The sequence below is a fragment of the Etheostoma cragini genome, chromosome 1 (assembly GCF_013103735.1).
Source record: "Etheostoma cragini isolate CJK2018 chromosome 1, CSU_Ecrag_1.0, whole genome shotgun sequence".
Taxonomy (NCBI): Eukaryota; Metazoa; Chordata; class Actinopteri; order Perciformes; family Percidae; genus Etheostoma; species Etheostoma cragini.
The window spans coordinates 4,116,740-4,143,955 of NC_048407.1; the positions used below are offsets into that span (position 1 = coordinate 4,116,740).

Genomic DNA, 27,216 nt, shown 5'->3' on the forward strand with positions numbered 1-27,216 from the left:
CACAAAAAGAGCAGAAGGTGAGAGAAAAATCCTATCTAATTATCTTGGAAATTTACTTTGATTGATCCAGACTCCTAGTAAACAAACCTGTATCAGTGATTTTTCCTCTCAAGGGGTCGCTGAAAGTCAGATCCGGTTTTAAATGTGTTTAACTATGCCAGGTCTCAAATGAAGTTTCCTAGAAACAGGATCCTTTTTCAGACCAAATTAAAGAACCAGATGGATGGAGACTTCTCGTCTCTTGCTGTAATTACTGTTACTAATCATGGATGGTTAGATGCGTTGCGAAAGTGGGCATGTGCTGCAGATCATAAGGTTTCTTTTAAGTGGGTAGAAATATAAAGGATGCACTTTTAATGGGAGTGGGCCCCCCCCAAAAAAAGGAAAATGGACTGTTCTTATATAGCGCTTGTCTAGTCTCAACGACTTCTCAAAGCGCTTTTGCATAGTACAGGAACCATTCACCATTCAAACACATTCATAAACTGTGGCCGAGGCTGCCGTACAAGGTGCCACCTGCTCAGCAGATAAACACTCACACACATTTACACTCCGGGACAGCATCAGGGGAAACTCTGGGTTCAGTGTCTTGCCCAAGGCAAATTCGTCATGGTACTGCAGGGAAAAGGATCGAACCCACAACCTTCCGATTGGCAGGCGAACACTCTACCACTGAGCCATAGTAAAAAAAAAGAGAAAGCGTATTGATTTCTGTAGGGGTCACATAAAGTAGCCAATTAAAATAATTTGCAATGTGTCAACTGAGATTTTGACATGGAAAAAACACACTTGTTGGGAGTCAGCCAAGCACAAAAAAAGTCTTTTGGGGCCAGAGGACATTACGTGATGGACAAGATAGTTGTTATTCTGCTATTTGGCCACTATGTCAAATTGTCTGGTTCACTTTATGGGGTCTTGGTTGGAACCATAGACAGTTAATATGAATGGACAGAGCATGGGTGACGTCCCCCATTGGTTTGTGGAGATCTGAAGTGAGTCTTCGAGTTTGCCTGTTGATTGTTGGGCGGTTGCTGAGTGTGACGTTAGCTGTGATTTGACATCGCTGCTTGGGTTGCCCCATTTTGATTGTTATGACACACCATTCAACTGCTATTAGGCACTATTAGGCATAATTTCAAGTTAATTAGGTTTATTGGCCATAAATTCCAAAAAAAAGTGTAAAAGTGATGGTAATAAGTTTTAAAGTTGGCTGAGAAGTTGCAACACAGAATTGAGTATTAATTTATGAGCTACTTTATGCTTTATAAACAGGCAAAACCAAACGGGGGACAAGTGCATGGCCGTCGACGGGTAGACGATACAAGGGTTAAACAACGAGGCTCCAGGAGTAGTATCAGATCTGTAAGTAATTTGAAACAGCGCCACCTGCCCATTGACTCCTCGCTGTGGCCGAACGTGGTAATGCAGCCTATTTCTCCCTGAATGTGGAGCTATGGAGGGTTCGATTCTAAGCGAGTAGAGGCCAGATTAAAAAATAACAAAACGACCACACAATCTAATGGGTTTTTATTTTCAATAGACAAAATAACTCTTTTAATGAATAAAAATTACTACAATGGCAGCCATGGCTAGAGGAAATTGGATTTAGATTAGAGCCCATCTCACCTTGACCAGATACCTGATAAAATTCATATTTTATGGATGAGTCATAAGAAATCATATGCATTAATTATACACATAGCATGTATCAGGTTTTACCCACAATTCCAAGTGGCATCCTCAGCTAAATCAAAGCCAATATTTGATAAAATAAAGCAATTTAAAATGTAAAAACAGTGTCTGCAGTGACTATGAGTGAGAGTGGGTGTGTCCGATATGGGAATGAACAGATTGTGTGTCCTATATGGGAATTAACAGAGAAAAGTAGTTTACACCTTCAGTAAAACAAGTTTGAGATTGGAGGTGTTTAAATACAGTTCGATTCTTTTATTATAACTGTAGGTTGTGTAGCAGCAGAGAGCCTCGGAGCGAAATGACGTAAGCTGGAGATGGCAGTGATAAAGCGTTGTAGAATTTGATACTACCTCTCTCTATCCCCCAAGCTCAAAGCCAACGTTGCTGTGCATGTCCGTCACTAGCAAAGAGTCTCTGTGGTCCAAGTGTGGGCCAGCTACACAACCTATATTTTTCAACAACTTTTTAAAAACTTTTTTTTTTTTTTTTTTTCTTTTTTTTTTTTTTTTCTATGAGACCCGACGCCTCACTTAACGTCTAAAAACTTTAATATTATACCTTACCAGAAGAATTTAAAAAACAGGCTTCGCTGCCAGGGGGAAAAGGCACTGCAAGATCTTTCAACACAATCATGGTTTCTTTCAGAAGTAGTTTAAGAAACATTCTGGACATTGTTGGATGACAATCACCATCAATACCGCGACATCTGTCCCAGTTTATTTCCCTCTGCCTCGTTTCGCGTCAGACGCGGGTTCGAATCCCCGCGAAGTGTGGCCACATGAAAATTTCAAAATAACATTGGCGCGTATTTGCAATAGATAGAACAAGTAAACAGAAGGCCTACTATAGTTGCAGCTGAGGCTGAAGTGAACGTAATTTAGCTGAGAGCCCACCTCACCATCAGCATATAACAGATTAAAGATTACACTCCAAGTCCAAACTGTTACAATTAGGGTAGACTGACTTGCCTAAGTAATTACTTTGCAGAAGATTCAAAAAACAGACCAGACCGTCCACTCGCGCCACTTTGAGCCAGTCAAGTGCCTGTTAACTAACAATGCGATATTAGGACCCTACAGTAATCTAATCCCTTGGTAGCAGTCTAAATGTTGAAAGTGCGCCACCTGCATATTGACCCCTTGCTGTGGCCGAAACTGGTAATGTAGTTTATTTCCCTCTGCCTCATGTTGCGTTAGACGCGAGTTCGAGTCCACGCAAGGAGTTGCGACATTTAAAATAACAAAACAGGATGTATTCGTATTTCAAGCAGACAGAACAAATGACCAGTACTGCAGTTGAAGCTGAGGCTAGAGGAAATGTGATTTAGCTGAGAGCCCCCCTCACAATCAGCATTTAACAGATTAAAGATTACACTTCAAGTCTAAACAGTTTAAAATTAGTATAGCCTAACTTGCCTAAGTAATTACTGCAGGAGATCAAATAAAAAGGCTTCAGTGGGGAAAAGGGCACTACAAGATCTTCCTTTTGCGCCACTTTGAGCCTGCAGTCAAGTGCCTATTGACTAATGCAGATTATTTCCCTCTGCCTCGTGTTGACAGTGCAATTTGTTATATTTTTTCTCATCTTGGGTTTCAGTGTGTATCATTTATAGCCCATTAATAAAACTACTTCTACAGAAGAATGCTGGGTTGTTAAATTATAGCCTAGCCTAAACACCATTTTACAAAGTTAAAAATAAAAATGATATTCATAAATCACTGCCTCGATCAATTAGTTAGTGTTATTGTGTGACTGGTGAATCACAACTAACCCTTTAAAATACCCAAAGTCACACAGTGGGCTTAACACTAACTAACCAATGGAGGAAGCAGTAGTTAATCAAAAAATTTCAACTCTCCCTTTAAGACAGCAACTTCCTTTTTATTTCTCTTTCAATGGTTGGTTTTATGTACTGTATGTGCTTTCTTTCCTTAGAAGAGTGTTGCAATTTTGGAACATGCTGTGTAAAGCCTAGGCTATATTTTTCTTCTTGTAACGCAAAATAATAGTAAAGTAGTAGTAGTAGATGAAGTGCTTCATGGCCACTTATAAAGCATTGTGATGCATGTGTGTGTGTGTGCATGTGCGTGTGCACACATGTGATTGCATGCACCGTGACATGTACTAATCTCCCTCCACTGAAAGGAAAGGCTGCTCCCTCTCTCCATGCACCCTCCCCAACCTGCCCCCCCCCCCCACTACAGCTTCATAAACAGCCCAGCGTTTAGCTCAGTGTGCCAGTGCAGCTGCTGACTCGTACCGGAGTCTTCTACAGCTCAGAGAGACTGTCTTCCTTCTGGACAACTAACTCAAGGTAGGCCTACACCCAGGTTTCCACAAGTTACATTTTAAGACTTTTTAATTCCATTAACCATTTCCAACTCCATGGCCATACTGGCAAAGGTATGCAGGATGTAAAGGAATATAAGGGATGGGGGGGGGAAGAATTCGATATGGTATAGTATCGTGATATTTTCAGTGGCAATAGTATCAATCTTGTGTTGGTCAGTTTGTCTGCTTGGCAGTCCCATTTTGCAGTTATAAAATTGGAGTGATATAAAGAGAAATGTATCTTTTTACACAAAACAGATGTTGACAAAGTTTACTTTAAGGGACTTCATTTGAAATTGGGAAAAATAAGAAGTTGGAACAAAGGTTAGAAAATTGCAATATACCGCAGAATTTGGGATATGTTTACAATCGCAATAATATCGTATCGTAGCATAAGTATCGTGATAATATCGTATCGGGAGGCGTCTGGTGATTCCCCCCCCCCATGAATATCTGAAAGGATTTTAGGCTATAAAAGTAATTATTTAAGTAGGCTACACTTTATTTAAGTACTCAGTACATCCATGCTTTGTGACGAAACGATGATGGAGTTATTTAATCTAATGAAAGGACAATAGAAATGTTAGACTTTAAGTCCTTGTTTCCCTGGATGTTGTATTTAAGACCTTTTTAAGACTTTTAAGAACTCATGGGCACCATGTAACGGTCATCTAGTTTCAAGCCCAGCTGTATCTCGCGCAGAAGAAACAACTTGACTGAGCAACCATTAACAGTCCTACTCCTGATCTGGAAACAGGCATGTACGCCAAGAAGGGTGACGACCAGGGGCCACACAGAGGAAAGTCTTTTGACCCATTTACCGGTGCTTATGAGGAGAAGCAGATCAGCCATGAAGTAAGTAGCACTAATGATGCTTAGTGTTCTAGGGTTATTTTGCAAGAATTTTCAATAAGGCTGTTAGAAAAGTACATAGAAATTGGCCTACCGTGTGAAATATGAAGGAATATTCTGTAATGATTTTTCACAGATGTTTTGCCATTTTTGGAGTTTTGATTAAATGTCTGTCAGGAGACATATTGTGAAATGACCTAAAAGCTGCTAAATTCAAGTTGGGATAAAATGGAACATAGGGAAAAATTAAAGTTGTCTTAGAAGACAGCACAATGGAATGCTTTCCTAAATGCACCAATCAATTGGAGATGCTTCCAATCAGTGTGTGTGTGTGTGTGTGTGTGTGTGTATGTGTGCGAGCGGTGGGGGGGCTTTTTCCAAACATTTTGTTTCTTAACAATGTTTTTTGCCGTTGTTTTGTAACTTTATTACATTGTTGTGACTTTATTTGGAGTTATTGTCGTCTTTGGCGCTTCTGTCGAGATTTGTCATCTTTTCACGTTTTTGTCTTTTTTTGGGTCGGGGGGGGGAATAATTTTGATGTTTTTGTCGCTGTTTTAGAATACATGCCCAGGGACCTCCCTAGATTGATAGTGAGGAGATCTTCCCCCCCCCCCCCCCCCAGGTCACCTTATTGCAGTTGTTAGCTTAGCTTCTGTCAAAATGGCTGGGCAGGAAAACATCCAACATTGCACAATTAACGTTAAAAATAGGTATTTGTTCTGTAACTGCAGTGTGTGGGTGATAAAATTATATTTTGTCATATTTTAGCCTTTGTGTTGTCCTCCCGGGTAAACTCTTTAATATATTTTTCTTGCTTTATTCATCGTTTTCTATGCTTTTCCCCCAGTTACCGGCAGCACATACACCCCTTAAACCAACTTATTGCCACAAGTTTTACAATTATTTTTTCAACATTCATGGACAATAAATCTCATTTGTATGATTTTATATCTAATTGTTTGGTCAAAAAGCATAAATTATGAAATATTGGACAATTAAGTTAAAATGAGAGGGAGACTTTTGTCAAAGTTTAGTAAAGGAAATGGTTCTTAAACCTTTTTTCCCCTTCAAATGCTGTAAAATATAACAATTTGGTTGAAAGAAACCCAATTTCTTAGAAGAAACTTTGAAAAATGGGTCACATTTGACCCCGAGGACAGTGAGGAGTTTAATAAAATTTAAAAAATCTGTTAATTTCCTTGTTAATTCTCTTCTTCAAAGGTTACGTTCAGTAAATGTGATGAGAACCAGGAAAACAGGAGCATGTCTGCTGGAAGGCCCACCAGCTCAGACAAAGGCGTTGCGACTATTATATTCTCACTGAAAAATGAAGTCGGTGGTCTCGTCAAAGCACTCAGGCTTTTCCAGGTGGGAGTTTAACAGTATATCAACTTTAAAAAGCATGGTCTGTCATCGTTAAATTCAAACCGCTGAATCTTTTCTGTTGAAATGATCATCTCATTGGATGCTTTCCACTCGTTTTGTTTGTCTTGTGTGTTATGTGCAGGAGAAACACGTCAACCTTGTTCATATTGAGTCCCGCAAGTCCAAACGAAGGAATTCGGACTTTGAGATCTTTGTGGATTGTGCCACTGACCATGAACAGCTCACGGAGTTGACTCAACTGCTGAGGAAGCATACCGATATTGTTGAGATCACGCCATGCCAGGACTCCAATTTACCGGATGACGGTAGGCCGTATAACTTTGGACTGAACCAATCTCCAATAAGAGTATTTATCGTTTATATCACCAACATTAACAGTGTATAGGCAGCTTAGGGGCTGGGTACCCAATTCAATACTTTTAACGCACCGCCTAGTCTACATTGACGACATCCCACTTCTGGGACTACCCCAGGGCCACTGGTGATTCCATTGGATGTCCCTCATCCCTGCCAGATGTCTGTCCCCTTCCGCTTTCTTTGTGTTGGTGTTCTAAACTCCTGTGGATTTATGTGGACTACGGTTAAAGATCCCTGCAGGGTAAATCCAGACAGCTAGCTAGACTATCTGTCCAATCGGAGTCTTCTGTCGCGCGATTAAAACAACTTTTGAACGTACACACGTTCCACCAAAACAAGTTCCTTCCAGAGACTATTTAGCCCCTTTCGGTGCTTCGCACCGCCCAAGATGATTGTGATTGGTTTAAAGAAATGCCAATAAACCAGAGCAGGTTTTTCTCCCATCCCAGACGGCTATGTGGACTAGCCAGACCCTCCTCCGCAGCACTGTGGAGGATGTTCTGGCAATCCTTTTTAAGCACCGACCAAATTGTCTCCTTAGTATCGAGTACTGAAAAAAGGACTCGTCATTCAATATCCAATTTCGATCCCTAAGTAGCAAATCTCATCAGTGTCTGTGAGCCAATAAGCACGCAGCATGCTTCTACCAGCATCTAATGTCTGTGATTGGCTGTCTAACGAAGAAAAAACTCACATAGTAAGATTTGACCCATATTCAAAAAGCTTCCATATCAGAAATTTGGGTTTTCTTTCAACTAAATTAAAAAAAAAAAAAGAACTTGAAATGTTCCCTACAACGCTCTTCACAAGTACACTAAATGATCAGTTTACTACTTTCATTGAATTTTTTTATTTTTTATTCAGTTTTATAAGCCTGAATACCAGCCGGTTTTAGCCCCGCCCACAACATTTGATGTTGGGCAGTTCATATTCTGACTAGAATCTGAGTATGACCACGTCAGGCTCCAATTTTACAGCATTTGAAAGACAATAAAATGACAAAAAAACGCTGATAAAAGAAAAGAAAAATCAACAAAAACGTTGAAAAAAGTGACAAAAATGTCGGGAAAAGCTTAAAAAAAGATGAAAAAGTGACCAAAACATGAATAAAAGCAACAAAAGTGTCAAAAAAAGCTTGTGTTTTAAATTTTGACCCAGAAAAACAAAGTTTTCTGGTCAACGGGAAGACAACACAAGGGTTAAATTGATGTCCAAAAAAAGTATATTTTTGGAACCGGTATGATCTAAGTCGCAGTATTATTAATTTTTGAATGATACCCAGCCATATTAATGTATAATATATGTAATTCACAGGGCGTGGCTACACGCGTGAGCAGAAACCTAACAAACTTAGTCATTGAACTGAAATTGAAATGTTTAGCAGCCTCGGCTTCCATGGGACTTCAGGATTGTTTTTAAGATTTTAAAAGGGTCGGCATCCTTCCTGTAGCCATAGCCATAGCGCTGATGTTGTCCAATCAGACGTTCCCCATGTTCCCAGATCCAGGGTTAAAAAATAACGGCGGCCGAGGCCTTTTTTAGTGGCCGCTCCAAATCTTTGGAATATTTTACTGATTTAAATATAAGAATCGCTCGGACCGCTTTAACTGCAAAGTCTTTGCTTCAGACCCACTTCTATTCATTTGCTTTCAATTCCTGTTGAGTTTTGACACCTCAACCTCTTCTAACGTTGGATATTTGACATATTTTTTGGTTTATTTTATCTTTTTTTTGCTAAGCATTTGGGTCAACTATGGTTTGATTAAATTTGAACTTGAATTGTATTTCAGACATGGCCCGTGTGCCCTGGTTTCCCAAGAAGATCTCTGATTTGGATCTGTCAGCCAACAGGGTTTTGATGTACGGCTCTGAATTAGATGCCGATCATCCGGTACGTGCCGACACAGCTGATTACTACCTCTGCCACTTCCTTTACTTTTATAATAAGGAAATTGTGAATACATAAACTGAGATTGTGTTTTTGCAGGGATTCCAAGACAACATTTACCGCAAAAGAAGAAAATATTTTGCGGATTTGGCAATGAGCTACAAAATGTAAGTTCCATTGTTCCTTGGACTGCAAATGTAAAATGTTTCATTTCTGCTTTGATGCGTGAAATGGATTTGGGTGACATTTCCACAGTGGGGTAGGTCATGGACAATAAAGATCAATAAAGGCAAAATATCAAATATCAAAACACACTTAAGCAAACAGGTCACCCCAACAACCCCAAACCACATCCACTACAACTCTATTGAGTTGTCAAAACTGACAAAATCAAGTGGGAAAATCAGGATTACAACGCATAAAGATCAAAATTTGAAATATTTGGGTAAACAAGCAAATCAGTATTGAAAAATAAGTAACAGTGTTGTGTGATTTTTGAAAGTTATTCGCATTGAAGTTGCTTTTCATTTAAATGCTTGTCCCCCTATTTCCTTAGAAATCAGACACAACAAAAGAAGGATGTTGAGCGCGTATGGAATGAAATGATGTTTTAAATATAAAGTATAGTTGCATAGATGTATTTCGAAACAAAAAGCAACCCATGAAAAACACTGTCTATAGCAGAATGTTACCTCGTGCATTCAGACCACGATACTCCAGCGCTGTGGAGACAACAATACCGTACTACAACATGATTTGTTCCTTCGTGACATTGCTACATTGTATCCCCCATGTTTTTCTTTGTCTCAAAGTTGTATAATGTATTGTTAAATTGACGTCAATGAGCTAACTAACTCTTTGTCTCTCAGCGGCGATCCTATTCTCCGTATCGACTTCACAGCGGAGGAGGTGCGTACCTGGGGCGTGGTGTTCAGGGAGCTAAACACGCTGTACCCCAGCCACGCATGCAGGGAGTATCTGAACAACCTCCCTCTGCTAACCAAGCACTGCAACTACAGCCAGGACAACATCCCCCAGCTGGAGGACGTCTCACACTTCCTCAAGGGTAAGGCATGACTTATAGCTGTTGGGTCTGGGGGCGGGATAAACAGATGTCTTTCAAATTCCCTCTGCACACAATAGGATAGCGCTCCAACCAACCAGAGCAACGCTGGTTGGTAGATTCAACTTTTGCCACATCCGGTCGGCAAAACCCTGAGCACATCTTCCTTTTTTAAGAATGACTTCAGTGACGTTTTTGTCTTTGTTCTTTTCTCAAAGAAAAGCTTAACTCCAAGTCTTCCGGAGCCGCGGCCAAAGCCGATTCAAAAGGCCGCAGTTTGCCAGCAGCGGGGACTTCACACGGAACCGTTACAACTCTGTCGTCATTATGTTAAGCCCGCCCACTGACTCTATACACGATGTGATTGGCCTGACCAGAATTTGTTTTTTCCAGCTCGCAAGCCAATGGAGAGTTGTTAGACCGACCTTGGCTGCAAGTGACATTTGCCGCCGCTTTCTAAGCTACATAATTTATGCTTCTGCGTTCAATTGACGCCGTGACATTTTTTTCAAACGCTGCCCTCCTGGCCATCTCATAAGCTGGATTGTGTTGTTGAAGGGTTGTCCTTCATTCTTCCATCTTCCATCTTTCATCTAAAATGATCCAGCTTGACTTTCTGAGTGGCACAGAACACGAGATGATAGGAACGGGAATAACCACGGCTGAGTGGCTCATACAATGACAAGATGATGTCAGCTCCACGAAATCTTCAACCCATCACTCAGCAAACACTGAGATTGAATATCATGATCTTTTTTCTAAAGAGCCTATGTCTTTTTAAATGTTAATTTTTTTATTTGAGGTACTCCCCAAAGGGAAAGTCAAAAGTTACTCACCATATTGAGGTTACATTGCATTGCCCAGCCTTAAGAATTAGGTATGCGTCTACTCTGATATATACTCCCAAGCAATGTGTTCTACAAACATTGGTCCACATGCAAGATTCTTAGTCTTACCCTAAACCTCTCTTACTCTTTCAGTCATGCTTTCGCATTGAGTTCCAAAGTCTTAACTACACAAACTCATCTGTAAATGGATTGTTTTAATGTGTAAGGTGCCCATCCATGAGACTTGATCATTAGCATATATTAGCCTGTGGCCCTGATCAGGCAAGGCATGTTTTATCAGCCAGGGGAGTCTTGGTTGTGATTGTTTTCAATGACAGTGAAGCATTTTGCTCGCTGCTTTTGCATTGCTGAGTGCCTCGTGTTTTTCAATTCAACTCAATGCTATGGGCCTCACATTTTCCAACCTGTAAGGCCTCAATCAGACAGAGAGCATTTGCAAAACGCTAGCGCACCGCCTGCCTTTTTCATTAAAGACATATATCAGACCAGTTGCATCTTTTTGTTTTTCTTGCTTGGCAATCATGGAATTACCCGTCCTCATCCATCCATCCATCCATCTTCATCCACTTATCCGGTATCAGTTCGCGGGGGCAGCAGCTCCAGTGGGGGACCCCAAACTTCCCTACCTACCCGTCCTCAGCCTGCTCGTATTTTGCTGTGAGATTGCATGAAGTTGGGCTTTTTCCCCCCGCTGAGTGAATGTATTTCTTTTAATGTGAGGCGTTCAGGACACTCGCAAAAAACATGAGATGCTGTTTAGAAAAATGCTTCACTTCTCAATTGAATACAATTGCTGCTAAGACTTGCACTGTCTGTCTCTTTTTCTGTCTAAAGTTACCTTTTGTGGCAAAAACGATAAACAACAAAGTCAAAGAAGTATTGATTGTGTGTGTGTGTGTGTGTGTGTGTGTGTGTGTGTGTGTGTGTGTGAAGAGCGTTCAGGCTTCATCATTCGGCCAGTAGCAGGGTACCTCTCCCCCAGAGACTTTCTAGCGGGTCTGGCCTTCAGAGTATTCCACTGCACTCAGTATGTCCGCCACAGCTCCGAGCCGTTGTATACACCTGAACCGTGAGTATAAAAACACACACACACACACACACACACACACACACACACACACACAAGACATTCACTTAATACTACCATTTTTGGATTTTGAGTTCTTCAGTGAAGCAATTTTCCTACGTTTTCTTTCTGAAATGTGTGTTTGATGCAGAGACACCTGCCATGAGCTGCTGGGACACGTTCCTCTGCTTGCTGAGCCCAGCTTCGCCCAGTTCTCTCAAGAACTTGGTTTGGCATCGCTGGGAGCTTCAGATGATGCTGTACAGAAGCTAGCCACAGTGAGAAAACACACACACACACACACACACGCACACGCACACACACAGAGACACACAAAAAAACAAAGAGGAAACCACAACTAAAAAGTTATAAGAAGTTAGAAAGTTAGAAAAAGAATATTTTTGTGGTGTCAATATGAACTTCTGTGTTCAGATTAGATGCTGTAACAATTAGTGCTAAAAAACAACATGAAAGGATTTAGCTGCTGAACAGCATACATTTTTTGAGACCAGCTGTCATGTTCATATTGACTGCTTATGTGTCTCCCAGGTGTCTTTTTAGACCCACATCCCCTGTAGGGCGGCCCATATGAAATCTGCTCCTGCAGAATGCCAACAAGTCTAAACCATTTAAATCGTTCTTTGTAATCCTAAATGAATATTGTCTATCACGCTACAAACAAAAAAACATTCCGCAGAGGTTCATTCTGGGTCAACTGCAGGGCCTAAAGTTAACTTTTTTGACGACCAGTCACTGTGCCATGTGGATTTAAAAATCCGCCACCCGCCACAGTGACTTTTTTTGCCTCATAAAGGTGAAAAACAGGAATCACATGAACGTTTCAAAACAGCAGTCACATCCTTATTGTGTGTAGGTGGGGTTTTGATGAGCCATGGTCCTTAATTACTTCTAATTGTAAGTTTTTAGTCTCGATTACAAAAATATTTGACTTTGCTTTCTCTGAGCCATACACACGACAGTCAGTAAATCAGGCTCTGATTCAAAAAAAATGTTTAATCATTTTAATCTTTCATTTTTCTTTGACTCATTCTCATGTTTTTGTTGATGTTCGTTTCAGCGGTTCTCTTTACCTGAATATGTGCCACCACATTTTTAGCTTTAGTTAAAATCCAATGAAATCTGACTTCTTTGAAATGTAAAAAAATATATAAATAAACAACAGTTGAAAAAAAACTAACAAATCACACAATTGTCATAAGCTAACCTGCCAATGTGGCAGGGATATTGACAGTGTTATCCGCCAATTGCTAAATTCACCGGCATTTGGTGGGTGGTCAGGTGGTCGGGTGTTAATTTCAGGCCCTGGTTAGCGCTGAAACCTAAAAAACAATCTGCAAATTCCTTTCGGGTCTGCTTAAAAGGTAAATTCAAGATTTGTTTATCAAAGTTCACCAAAGTTGAACTTCAGGTGAACAACGAATGTTGATTTACTTTGACCCCTTGAGCAAATCCACAGATTTTTTCAGTCCAGTGAAATGTTGCTATTTTAAAGGTCGATGTGACCAGAGCTTAAAGGTATAATATTCAGTCTTTTGCACAAAAAACAATGTATAGACTACACTATAAAGGTAATGCCTCTCAATTGGCACTCATGACCTCTATAAGTGTGTGGTGGTGTCTGTATCTGCAGAGGGCCTTTCCTCTGACTGTATGCTCTCCTTTCTTCTGATTTTGGTGAGTGCGGGACGTTTGTGGGCGTCAACAAAGAGTCTTTGGGCCGGGGCGGCCTCTACAGTAGCTCACCAAGTAGGAGCATACTCCCCATGTAGGCTGAGTCCTGCAGCGGCCAGGGTTTCAATCTGACCTGCGTCCCTTTGCTTTGTGTCATCCCTCATCTCTCTCTCTCCCCCTTTCCTGTTTATCCACTGTCAATAATAAAGGCAAGAGCCCCCCAAAAAAAGCTTTTGAAAAAAGAGTCTTTGGGCCCCATGTGGGTGTGGAACCCCCTCAGCCAATAACAGTGTACAGCCTGCTCTCATTTCCAGCCACCCCAAATAACCCAGTACTACACACACTCTGTTTTCAATAGTTATTTTCTAAAAAGTACAATTATTTAAGATAGAAATCACTTATTTTGCTTTATCCACACTTTAAAATGTTGGGAGTGCATCGTCAGCACAGCAATGGAAAGTGCTTTTCATTGCATTCATAAAGTAGAGGTGTAGCAGGTGAGATACTATAAACCCCGAAGGTAAATCTGCCTATTTGTAAAAAAATAAAATAAAATAAAACATTTACTTTACACAATATTGATGATTCGCTTTAGTCATGCTTAAGGATACACTCTGCCTTTCACACGTATGTTACACATTAAAACATGATGTATAAATACCGATCCATTCATTTTTATCTATCCAGCCCAGTTTAATATGCAACTAAATCTTTATAAAATGTAAGTAGAAGGGTGTCCCTGCTCGGTCTGTCTTTCAGTTATGGGGCCCTTTGCCTAAAAAACGTTGAAGACCCCTGGTTTAGTGACAACTGTTTTACATTTTAAGACTGTGTATGAATAAGATGATGTCAAAATGACAAGCTGTTTTTTTCTAGTGTTATTTCTTTACAGTGGAGTTTGGTCTATGTAAGCAGGATGGCAAGCTCAGGGCCTATGGAGCTGGACTCCTCTCCTCCATCAGTGAACTCAAGGTAACACATCACCTGTTGTCTAACTTTAAACAAGGCTAACAAGTTTGTCTGCTGCACTTTCTCCATATTGTGAATTTCTACATGAGCAACGGCTTAGTAGTCCCGCAGAGGTTTTCTTACGTATGCTTCAAAAAATGCAAAGAAAGTATGTTGAATGCGGTCTTTTAGCTTCTGGGCCGAGAAAGATTTCTTTTTCAAACATAGTTCCTTCGTTACCACAAAGCCATTGATTGCAAATATAGCAACAGTATTTGAACATTTGAGTTTTTTTTTCCTACTGAAAATCATTTAGATAGATAGATAGATAGATGTTTATTGATTCCAAGAAAAATGGGAAATTCCTGTGTTACAGCAGCAAAATCAGTCACAAAGCACAAAATATAAATATAAATCAAATACTAGGAAAAACATACATAAATACAATATACATGAAATAATAATACGAATAAAGTAAAAAAAACAAATATTTGAATATGTACAGGATGGGGGAACAAAAATGTGCAACTGCTTAAATAATATGCTAAAATGTGCTAAAATGTAAATGTTAATAGACTAAATGTGCAGGTTGCATTAGTGCAGTAGTGTGGTGTCCAAAAGTCTCATCTAAATGAAGAACTAATACTGAACCATTCAAATCCACATTGCATCAGCTAATCTAAAGCAATATGTTTTCAGAGGAAACGCTTAGCTAGCTTTTATTATTTATATTTATCTTATTTATTAAGAGAATATTGAGTGGAAAGACTTCACATTTCTCCTATTCCGTGTGTGGTAACCCACATGACTGTTACCTTGCTTTAGCCTTCACAGGTTTAGGCCAAGGTTGGTTACTATTTCCAATGAAAACCTTTTTTAATATATTGTTTTAAATATTCTTTACACACCCGGAAAGCAACGAATAACTTATGGGTTCTGAAAAGGAGCAACAAACATCTGTCATCCGTAGCTGCTGTAATCCTGTATTAAATGCCCACCAATCAGAGCCTTGCGGACCGCTGAATAAGACATGATGAAAAATTGAGGTCCTTTCTCCGCTTAGCCCCAAGCACCGGGGTACGGGTTAGACGGAGCCCTGACGAGATGTTACTTTCAAATCTTGCAAGATTTTCAACATTACCAACCCTGCTTATAACCCTCCTGTTGTCCTTGGGGTCAAATGTGACCAATTTGTTTTAAGTTTTCAAATCAGAAATTTGGATTTCCTTCAACAAAATTGTAAAAAAACTACATTAATGGTTCCATACAACGCTCCTCACAAGTTAAATAACTGATCAGTTCACTATGTTCATTGAATTTGGGTGTTTTATTTAATTTCATTGCATTATAAGAAAAAAAGATTTAAGAACAGTGAAAAAGGGGAATGAAATGTAGGTAAAAAACAACAAAAACGTCCAACAAAATGCAGAAATAATGAACAAAGACATTTTAAAAAGTGAGAAAGATGTCAAAAAGTGACAACAAAAGTGACAAACCTGTCTTAAAGAGGTTCAAACTTAAAATTTTGACCCAGGAAAAACTAAATGTTGGTCTACGGGAAGACAACACAAGGATTAAGAAGGAAAAAACAGAAAACGGCCCAGGTTGCAGTCCAGATGGTTTTATTTACAGGATGGTAACATCAAGTTTGTGCAACGCCCGGCCCAAGAAAATAAAATTGATTGAAGGGAAAACACATTTACCAATAGAAAAATATAGAATAACTAAATGTGAAACTGTGGGGAAAACCCCACACACAGGCTTGCTTTAATTATAAACAGAAGTGTCTATGCAGCTATATCTCATATTTAAATGTCTACAATATGTCTCTCTCTTCTATTAGCATGCTCTGTCTGGCAAGGCCAATATCCTTCCGTTTGACCCCGTGGTGACCTGTAACCAGGAGTGCAAAATAACTACGTTTCAAGACGTTTACTTTGTTTCCGAGAGCTTTGAGGAAGCCAAGAACAAAATGAGGTCAGTAGAAAAATATGTATTGTCCATAAAGTAAAAGTTAAACATTTCTTTACCAACAGAAAATACTGAATCACAGCAAAAGTTGGCAACATTGTTTTTAGTCTCCATGTTGTGACAGTTAGCATACCCAAGCATCAAGGAGGTAGTGTGTTTTATGTTAAAGTGCTCATATTATGTATGCTTTTTGGCTTTTTTCCTTTCCTTTATTGTTATAATTTCAATCAGGAGGGACATGTTTGCACATATGCAAATAAGGTACAGCTCAATAAAATGTACAAAGTCTTTGGCGATTAGTCTCTATCGCTATGCGAATATTTCGTATAAACATAGGGGTAGAGAACCATCAGACCCCCCGATGGAATCTAGACACCGGTGGTGGTGACGAAGGACCCCGAAGACCAGACCAAAGGAGATCTGGACCGGTCAGCTGGAGTAGATGACAGGAGGTGGAAGGGGGGGTGGAGGGTTGCACTCAGTGCCTGCAACAACAGCTGATAGCAAAGGGAGAAACTGATTTTTAAACGCAGGGTTGTGACTCTGTGATTGGCCCCTGCAGTTTTTGTACGATTCTGATTGGTTAAGCAGGAAAGTGAACGCCTCCAACAGCTGATTCTATATAGGAAGAGAGCATTGATTAAATAAGGTCTTCCTGAAAGAATTCATGCTGAGATACATTTCAATCAGGAGAGACTAGTTGCAGATATGCAAAAATGATACACAGCATGATAAAATGTACATTTATTTGGATAATTGGAAAAGCTGAATTGATTTAGGATTTTATCGATTAAAGTTACTTCCTGAAAGTATTTACAGTGCGTCACTTTGTAACACACGTTATAATGCTCGCCTAGCTGCTAGCATGGCACGCCCTCAATCTCTGCTTCTGACTGGCTAGCAGTGTTAGCCTAGGTACTGCACATGTGCGCCTCCCAACAAAGATGGAACAGAAGTGTGATGCCTCACTCTGTAGCTAAAACACAGAGAAAATAAACCATGTAAACCTTTTCTGATTTAACCTCTAAATACATTTATGAATCTGAAAATGAGCATAATATGAGCTCTTCAATGTATTTAATTAAATTAAAATTCTGTGTAGTTGTTGGGGTTTTTCACTTCGGCGATGGATCCTGGAATTTCCCTTTTCATTTTGAGATAATCTTTTTGAATGGCTTTTAAATGACTACACACAAAGCGCTGGTTGAATTTTCTAGCTACAATGCCACAGTGATGCAGGAGGTTGAACTAGGCTGTGGATATAACTACATTTGCTGTCTGCAGGGAGTTTGCAAAGACCATTTGGCGTCCATTCACGGTACGGTACGACCCGTACACCCAGAGCGTGGACATCCTGAAGGACACCAACAGCATCAATGACATGGTGAAAGACATCCGGCATGAACTGGACATTGTAGAAGACGCCCTGAACCGACTCAAGACCTGAGAGTCTGAGGGTCAGAAGAGGCTAGCTGGGGTTGAAAGGTTTGGGGTGTGGACCAGTGGGTTGGGGCTGGGTGTACACAGGTGGGAGATTAGATGGGGATGGGCGGTTGGTGAGAAGAATTTCATGAAACTAGGATGCTGACTTTAATCCAAGATGGATAGTTAGACTAAGCTGTAGTGATTTGATAATCTTGAGTAGAGTTATAATCATACAGCACTTAGTGCCTCCTTCATGGGTCTGGCCTGTAAGCTGCAGAGTGCACTTTGCCTCAAGTTAGCCTTCCGTTCTGTCTTTCTGTACTTACACTTGCTATTTTGAGTACATGGTGTGGTACGCGGACGAAGTATGGCCAAGTGCAGCCCACTATAAGTAACCAAATGTGGCACTCAAACGGTGAAAATATTCAGTGTGGAACGCTGGAGACTACTCTCGATCACCGGTCTATGTAGCGACAGCTACGGGACCACCAACGTTTTTTTACACTCTTGAATATTCATTTATTCATTCATTCATTCAAACCTTTATTTAACCAGGATAAAAAAACTCCTTGAGATTAAAAATCTCTTTTACAAGAGTGTCCTGGGAAGTGGCAGCAGCACGGTTTCAAATAGACACAGAGACACTTACAGTTAAATACATAGACACACTTTCACTCATCATATTCAGACAACAACGTCATCATAAATAAATACATCGTCAATAAAAATGTGACAGGCGAGAAAGCTGCCCTTCCTTCCACCAACCACCATTATACAAATTTCCACTCAAGGATATCATTATTATCTAGTTAGAAGATCTTTTAACTTAGATATCAAATCTGATAATATTGAAATCGTATTTGGTTGTGCATCGTTGACTTGTGTTAAAATATAGTTCCAGGTAAAAAATGTCCAAAAAACTCCAAAGCAAGTGAGAACTTGAAATATCATGAGGTTTCCAACGTTGGAATGCAATCTTCTTGGCTGCGGTCAAGCTTGTTAGGCAGATCTTGCGAGTTTTATATAGAAATGTAGTTCATACAGGCAGTAATGCTCCACCCGGCTGCAATTTATCAATATAACTGTAACTGCAGTGCAACTGTAACACAGAATTTCCCATAAATAAAGTATTTCTGATTCTGATTTTCTGAAAAAGAATGTGGAGAAGGATTTCCCGTAAGCGCATAACCGTCGTGCGCGCTTTTAGACAACACTAACCTGTGAAATGTTACTCACTATGGGCACCCGGATAGCTCAAATGGTGGAGTGGGCGCCCATTTATGGAGGTTTACTCCTTGACTCCAACCTGCGACCTTCTGCTGAACGTCATTCCCCCTCTCTCTCTACCTTCATTTCTGCAGTTGTCCTGTCAAGAATAAAGACCTAAATTGCCCCAATAATAATCTAGTAAAATGTGTGTACATGGTGTTCATTGTACTGCATGTGAATGTACTCTACCTTGAAAAAAGTCAACAATCCCCACATATTTATGGAATAATGACTGGGAAGTTAAGGTTTTTCTGAAGGCTCCAATATATCTAAAAAGCTAAAAAAAAAAAAAATCACCCAAAGTTTATTATTGAAGGGAATTATGGCCGGTCAATCCATAGTGTAAATGTAACAAGCAATGCGTGAGTGTATAATTCTGTGATTGAGTTCTATGGTCAAATTTGACCATAACAATGCAGGGAATGTGGAGTGATGGCTTGCCTAAATGGGTAACTAGTTACTGTTGTAATTTATGTGATAGAATTTCAATAAATGTATAATAGAACATTTTGTTAAACATAAATATAACATCAAAATCCTTACTTTGTTGCTACAATGTAAAGGTGTCTGTAAATGTCTAATGCTAAGCCAATTGACACTGTAAAGGTGGATCCTGGTATTAAATGTTTCTTGTCACCACTGTTGATTTGTTTGTCTTCTTTCTACTAATAGAGTACTATGGGGTGTTGTTAATCACAATGGATTACAATGCTGTTGTTAAATATAATATAGATATGGACTAGGATTTATGCAGTGGAAACCAATCCAACAAAAATTAGCAACCTACGCATAGCGGCACAAATAGCCTTCTGTGTTGTTGGAAATGCATGCTGGTTAGATTTGTGTCCGACTTGATCCTGACTTGCTCTTTCTTATGTCATGCACACGTGGGCAACCTTAACCTCACGAGATCAAGGCAGACCGAGTTTTTAGAGTCAGGCTCTGCAAATGCTCTCCACCGAATGCAAGACCCAGGGCATGCTGGGAACTTAACTCTTAAATCTTTGATTAATTGTGACGTGTGTCACAGTTGCCATGGCTAGTACATTCCTGGCTCTTTGGCATTTTAGGAATTGAGACATCCTTCAAGATGGTGCACTTAGAACAATTTCCAGGAAACAGGGAGGACGAAGGAGATAAGAAAAAGAGGAGGTACAAATTAGAAGAAATGAGATGAACCCTTGGTTTCTGAAGTTACTGGTCCAAATACAAATAGTCCAGTCCCAAAACTTTAATGTCATACAAGTAGCTTGGCAAGGTGTAAAGAAGAACACATTACAAATATAATATTTATATTTGTGAATGTGTGTCTATGTGTGGGGTTTCATAAAAAGGAGACACAAAACATAATACAAAAAAAAAAGTTAATGTAAAGGAATACCTTGGGTGACTGGATTGCTATACTGCTATACACGGCGCTGCCACCAGGCAGAGCCATCAGACCATGACAGTGCCAGAAACCCACCATAAATGATCTCATTTCAGGTAAAGCTGACAACTAGTGGCAAAGCTACAACTCATTTATCAAAATAGGAAGCAACTACCAAAGTTATGTGCATACAAATACATGCCAATAACTGTAAATACAACAACTATTAAAATACAGGCACTGCTTGTAGTCAAAACTTACAAACTAAATGTGAACGCAACTAACCCTAGACTCCTCTCCTAATGTTAAAAAGGCACGGTAAATGTGATGACGATTGCGTACAGGCTTTGCACAGATGAAAACCAATACTGCAGCTACTCAGTTGCTAAGTAGTGCTAATTACAATGGCCTACAGTAGCATGTAACATAAACATGAATCAAAGCAAGACTTATCTTTAAAAGGGTTAAATATACACACAACTCTACTAATTTGTGACTTAAAGTACTTACAGTTCAATGGATGCACACAATATTAAAAAACAGCGGCAGTAATACAACTAGAACTCTAGAAAAAAACTCTCCTGAACAGCTAATGAACTAGACTAACACTAGAGAGATGGAACATATGTGTGTGTGTGTGTGTGTGTGGGGGGGGGGATTCAGCTGAGATCGAAACTCAGCTGAACCATTTGGGAGTTGAGACAACCACTGTTATCACTTTCAAATTTAAATTTGGCATCATGGAAAATGCATATTTTCATCTCACAGTCATAACTCTTGAGAAGGCTATTTATGTGTTCCTGCAATTGAGATTATATCGTCTTGACTGATAGAGAAATTGTTTTGCCTTACAGGAGGTTGTAATCATTTGCATAAATACGGATTCATATTCTTACAGTTACTTAAAACTATTTCCTTTTTGTCTATTGGAATAGCCACGTACCAGTTTGGACATTCACAGCAGGAGACTTGGAACAGACCAAACAGGTGTTTATTTCACCAGCAATTAGCTCAAAATGGAAGACATGATCACCACAAAACAAACTGAGGATCACAGGCAGCAGGTGGTCCTGACAGCAGCAGCTGTCAGAAGGAGACTGGCAGTCTTTTACAGCCTGCCACTGACATTACCTCGACCCTACCCTGCAGCACAATGGAAACCTGAAATTAACTTAACCATTTACACAAACTATAACAAACACTTTTCTACTTCTCACAAATACTACTGTTATTAATCTCAATTTACTTTGCATTGCGTTACCTTGTACAATCAAACATAGTTAACCTGAACAACTAATCAAAGTTGGTAGGCCTAGCTGACCAAGTATCAATAATCAAGATAGACCGGTGCATTGCGTTCCATGATTTTCCTCACGGGATGTCAGAGTAAATCACCAAACTGACCAGTAACTCAGAAAACTAAACTGAAAATAGAGTAGAATCTGAACCCTAAGCAGTATAGAAAGTAAAACAAGTTTAAAAAGTAAAAGTAAAATACCCTTGAGTCAGCAGAGTTCTGTTACCAGCCAGATTGCCCATGTGGGTACCATATGTTAGTTTTGGGCTGCTCTCTGGGCCATTTTGACCTGATATCCCACAGATTGAATCCTACTACTACATTTTTGCATAGTATCATTATAATGTGAAGGAAATAAATTGTAAAAAATGTAGAAATCTATTTGCAAAAAAAATCTAAATAAAATAAGTAAAGCATTAAGCCAGCTGAGTTTGTTGACAAGCATAAGTGGTTTTACCATAAACTGAGCCATTGTTCAACTGTAATCCAATGCAATACGACACATAAAACCATTCTGTTTACTGCAACACGATGGGAACAGGCTTCTATACAAATCTGCCTGACTGGTAAAACAGAAGTCTTTTTTTTCAAGTAGGAGGTTCTTAATGTTGTGAGAAGAACCATTTAACAAACAGAGGCAAAGCAGGACCCCTCCCAAAATGTCGAAGCATGGTAAATCGATCTTTTATTTTGAAGGCGTTGAACGGAAGTCCACTGTGTTGGGACTGGATTATATGTGTGTGTCTGTCTGTGTGTGTCTATGTGGAGGGGAGTGGGAGATGTCTATAGACCGCGAGGGAGGGAGGAGTTGGGTGTTGCCTCTGTCTCCAAACTGTAGTCAGGATTCCCAGTCGAGACTCAGCTCCGTTACACACCGCGAGACCTTGCCTGCTACCGCCGTCCTGTGAGCTCTGCACCGAATAAATTTGACTAACGTTAACCGACCACAATGGGAGTCGAAGGCTGCACCAAATGCATCAAGTACATGCTTTTCTTCTTCAACTTCATCTTCTGGGTAAGCGAGCCATGGTACTTTTTGTAATTTTTCTACACATTGCGTGTTCACTTCGGTGCGCAGCGCCGCCTTCACTCGCTGGCTAGCGGTGTTGGTTTGTTTAGGCTAGACCGTTATGAATAGCACACATTACATCTCACGACTGTGGTACCTATACCATTATACCTCATTAATAACCACGCGACAGCTACTTCGCCACTAGGGGAGATAATGGCGAAATGATGGTAACCAAAAAATAGCTAAAAAGGAATGTGTGGTAAATGTACGTAGCCTCTTACACACCCACGAGGTGGTAAGAGAAAAATAGCTAAAAAAACAACATACCCAGGTGGAGTCCCGCTGGCTAGCTAGGTTTTAGGTCAACACAAAAATTAAACGGATACAATTGTATTTTTGTATCCCCAAAAATAACAATTTAGCTAGTTCGATAATTTTAATTTGTTGTGAAATGAACCACACGGTTTCAACCGTTTTGAATCACATTTAGGTCAATGATAGAAGCCCAAATAAGCTACGCAAAATATGTGTGTCAGTTTTTAGCTCTAACGCTAGCCTACGGTGAAGCCGAAGATGTTGGGCGGTTGTGGAGACCGCCTCGCTGGGGTTTGGAAAACGGCTTTGTTTGGATTACATCCTCCGCCTAATTTGTGTGTGTGCGTGCGTGCGAGCGTGCGTGTGGAGGGGGGACTCATGGTGGTTTCCATTTGGTGAGTCAAGGCCATGTGTTGGGTGATGGATAATGGAAACATTTTTTGGGTTTTTGCTCAAAACAGTTCCTTCGGTCGCCCCCCCCCCCCCCTTTTCTCTGGTACTTTTTTCTTTCTTTAAAATTCCGCAGCCTGAAACCAAAAGTGACACTGTAAAGGGTGCAGGGGGCTTTATCGGTGTGGGCGTGGTGTTGTTGCTGAGACACTGAAATATGATCAAGGAATTCCAGTTGGAGTAATGCATTTAAAGGCCAAAACACTGCACAACAGTTGACACTAACAAAGGATTTTTCAGGCAACTATTTTATTTTACACTTATTGGCAATCGATAAGATGTGAACAGACGCTTGACTAAAAGCAAAACATGTAAAAGTGGTGCCAGTTGAAAATTCAGAGGAACACCACAACCAGTATGATGACCACAATGAATGTCGGAACCAAATTCCAAAGAAATTCCTTTAAAAAAAATTTTTTTTTCAATGCTGACAAACCATGTCCATATTTTTCTCCAAGCCTATGACAATGAAAGAGAAAAAACAAATGATTTCCAGGAGGGAAAGAGATGGATATCAGAATTTTACACCACCCTAGGAATAGAGGGTTAATAGAAGTTCATTGTAAGTGCCAACTGTAATGTCTTTGTTGATCGATTGCATTCATTTTAAATATGCACTCTTCATATTAACTTTTAAATTAAAGCAGGCGTGTTGCCCACTCATCTATCACTTGGCTGTAGATCACGCTTCCTGTTACAGCCTCTTTACAGCGAGAATCTAGACACATTAGCGAGTATGTTAGTAGTGTAAGTGCAGTGAACACCACAGGGTGACATGTTGACTCAAACAGCAAATAGGCATGTCTGTGTTGAGAGTTTTAAAATCTTGCAGTCAACATTTTTTCCATGTAACATTGCAATTTGAACCCCTGGTGCATTCTTGAGAAAGTCCAGTTAGACAATGCATAACATTTTCTCTTTTGTCAGATAGCACTAGACACGGTCAAATACAGTATTGATTTATTTGGTTTAGGGTTCCAACTAATTCATTTTCATTTAGGAATGTCTCACTTAGCTTTTTTTGACTCCCCAATCCGATCCAATGTTTTAAATATTGAATATCCGTCAATACCGAGTCCCAATCCGATACTTGCTCTTATAATGGAGCTGCACACCGTTTTTTTTGTTCACAAAAATAACCAAGTAAACAAAGTAACTAAAAGACGTGATCTACACATCTATACATTTGACTTAGTGAAGCAAATTGGTCTTTTCTCTCAATACCAAAACAGTTCTTTTTAGGATCCAAGCAAACTGAAGTCTGAAGTTACCCACTGGACAAGGAAAACTGAACTTAGATTAAACAGGTAATGGAGTCTTCAGAAGAAGTAAATATCTTCACTTGAGTTTTGGGGTTTGAAATGATTGGCGTAAGATAGTCAGGGTAAATGCCAATGCCTGATCATTTAAAAAATGACAAAATCTGCTCCTGCTCCTGATCTGATACTGTGATCGGGACATCCCTATTTTCATTTAAGATTGTTTTTCAATGTTTTTTTTCATGAATAATCATCAGTCTATGAAATTCACCCGAAAAGGGAAACACATTCTGATAGCCCACGGTCACTTCTTTAAATGTCTCAACACAATAACACAACATAGAAAATAGGTAAATGGCACAATATTGGTGTTGGTGAACTCACACCTCGCCTACAGTCTAAGCCCAGGAAACCCAACAGGAAAGGCGGAGAATAACTCGATGATGGTCCACCTCTGATTGCCATTGTCAATAATGAATGGCAACTAAAGTGCTGGTGTTGAAAGGTTAGCCACAGGCTCTTTAATTCCCACTGCTTCACTTTTCCTCAGTCCAACTATTCAAGGACCAGAGAGTTAATAATTAAGCCGCAGCGCTAACACTATCTAACAGATAACAGACAGAAAGTTACAGAAGCTTCAGCGATTCGTCTGTGTCTACACAACATGCGTTTAGGTACAGTGTCCACTGTCTACGCAGGAAGACACACTTTTCTTTTGATTATTTTTGACTTATTTTCTTAATTTTCACTATAAAAGAGCATCAAAACTAGGGCTGCACAATGTATCGTATTTCTATCGTCATCGCTCTATCAACTGATGCAATAAACACATTGCAACAGACAATTTTTTTGTGTTGGTTGAACAAAAATAACAGAAGAAAACTGCACTTTAAAATGTAACTCTCCTTTTTTACATGTGTCACGGGTGCTTTTTATATTCAATTGAATGTTCAGTTTGTTCAAAGAAAGAATGTTGGAAATTATTAATTCATTCAGTATTCATCATTCATTTGTTTTAAATTCAACAAGCACAAGCAGAGTACAGAAAACTGCAGAAAGCAGAACTGAGAAAACTTTAATATCTGTTCATTTATCGCAAGTAATATTGTTATTGCAATAACAACATCAACACATGTTTTCCTCATATGGTGCAGTCCTTTCAGTATTGTGTGTAAATTGTAATCTTACCATTTATTTATGTTATGGTGTTATAACCCTTTCCAGTCCGTCCAGGATTTTGCAGCCTTTTCTTTGAGATTGTTGCTGCCCAAAATGGTTTGTTGCCACAAAGGTGCAGAAAACAGAGAAAGTTGCGATTTTGTTTTGTTTAGTTCTTTAAAAATAGAACGGAAACCTGTTTCAAATAGAATAAAATTACTCTGGGCTGAGGATGCTGCAAATGAAAAAGGCTGGGGGATTTAAGACAAACATTTATAATTTATTGAATCAATCAAATTTGAACATACACCCAACGTCATTCGCGGTGTGGGGGCGGTAATTTTATTTTATTTATTTGTTTATTTATTTATTTTTTACAGTTTATGGTCCCAACTTAGGCTTTGTTTGCTACCTCATAGTTAGATTTTTTGTTCCTAGTTTTCTAGTGTCCAGCCTTTGCCTGCCCCGAAGTGAAATCAAGCTCCCTGTACTTTTCATATCACACTAAATAAATTCAATCGTCACTATAGTAAATAATCGGTTTCTGTGGCTGCGTGGGGAAGACGGGGCTTTCTCAGGTTGTGTCTCAGCCACCCCTCCACAGGCCACACCCCGGTCGCTGATGGCGTGGAGATGTTTACTGACAGGAGCCAATCATCCTTCCACTCCCCTCACTCCCACCACCACCTCCTGCCAGTGTGAGCAACGAGGGATGATCAAGGGCCCCTGGTTTTGTAAATCGATTACGTAGCTGATACCCAATATTAACACACTTGGACATCTCTAGGAAATACAGTGTGCTTAAAAACCTTTTCATTTGGACTTTTGCCCTTTTTAAATTTTTTTTGAAAACCTCTGCTTCCGATGGATGTTGTTGTACTTCTACTCAGCTGCAATGATGAAAAACAGAAGGGAAAAAAATGCCCTAAGTCACTGTGCAAAAAATAGTCCTTGTCCACAAGTGTTGGTAACGCTCCTGAAAAAATGACTAATGTGATTGTCCATGCATTACAACATCTCCTTGGCTCCTTCTTTCTTTTTAACACATATTCAACTTTAACCCTTTTAGCTTTATTGGCTGCTCTAAAGAGCCCTTTAAAAGGATCTTTTAGAGCGGACGAGTCCAGTTGACGCGAAGAAACACTTTGACGGCAATGTGCGGTCATTGAGCAGCCGGCCGCCGAGGCTGCCTTTTAAAAAAAGGAGACCTCCTGTTTCCATAAATCACACTGGACACTGAGAGGGTTAAGAGGCTACACGGGTGTGAGTAGGGGGGGAAGGAAGCCTCTGTGTGGTGATATAGGAGGCTTCTGGGAACTGCAGACAACACCCCAACCCCCCACTCCCCGTCCTCCAGCATGCCCAGCATTCTGCAACCCCTGTACTGTGAGCAACAGGCAGAAATAGACACTGGCACTTCAGCTGTGCTGATCTCACTTTAGATGTTATTTTTAAGCAATTTCTGAGTTTGAGTTGTCGAGAGTTGTTAGATGTGGGATTAAGTTACAGCTGCGCTGACGTTTTTCCTGTGTTGCAGCACATTTAAACTTTCTTAATATTTA

General features: G+C 39.9%; 2 protein-coding genes across 2 annotated transcripts in view; both read left to right on the forward strand.

Annotated features, from left to right (window-relative positions):
- The first annotated feature begins 3,866 nt into the window (after positions 1 to 3,866).
- On the forward strand, positions 3,867 to 18,227 carry LOC117947847 (tryptophan 5-hydroxylase 1-like). The gene is made up of 12 exons (XM_034877174.1): positions 3,867 to 4,009; positions 4,778 to 4,881; positions 6,103 to 6,249; positions 6,389 to 6,572; positions 8,415 to 8,515; positions 8,612 to 8,679; positions 9,382 to 9,578; positions 11,357 to 11,492; positions 11,641 to 11,767; positions 14,058 to 14,153; positions 15,973 to 16,106; positions 17,385 to 18,227. Exons 2-12 carry the CDS (start codon positions 4,786 to 4,788, stop codon positions 17,545 to 17,547), a joined length of 1,449 nt encoding a protein of 482 aa, XP_034733065.1. The 5' UTR covers positions 3,867 to 4,009; positions 4,778 to 4,785; the 3' UTR covers positions 17,548 to 18,227.
- A 4,003-nt stretch (positions 18,228 to 22,230) lies between these two features.
- LOC117942051 (CD81 protein-like) overlaps positions 22,231 to 27,216 on the forward strand; it is a 30,636-nt gene continuing 25,650 nt past the window's right edge. The window contains exon 1 of the mRNA XM_034867391.1: positions 22,231 to 22,475. Coding sequence (XP_034723282.1) covers positions 22,410 to 22,475 — 66 coding nt within the window. The 5' untranslated portion in view covers positions 22,231 to 22,409. The remainder of the gene's footprint in view (positions 22,476 to 27,216) is intronic.

Coding starts and splice junctions, on each gene's coding strand:
- LOC117947847 (XM_034877174.1), top strand. CDS start 4,786: ATGTACGCCAAGAAGGGTGACGACCAGGGGCCACACAGAGGAAAGTCT. Junction 8,516..8,611: donor AATTAGATGCCGATCATCCG/GTACGTGCCGAC, acceptor GTGTTTTTGCAG/GGATTCCAAGACAACATTTA. Junction 16,107..17,384: donor GAAGCCAAGAACAAAATGAG/GTCAGTAGAAAA, acceptor TGCTGTCTGCAG/GGAGTTTGCAAAGACCATTT.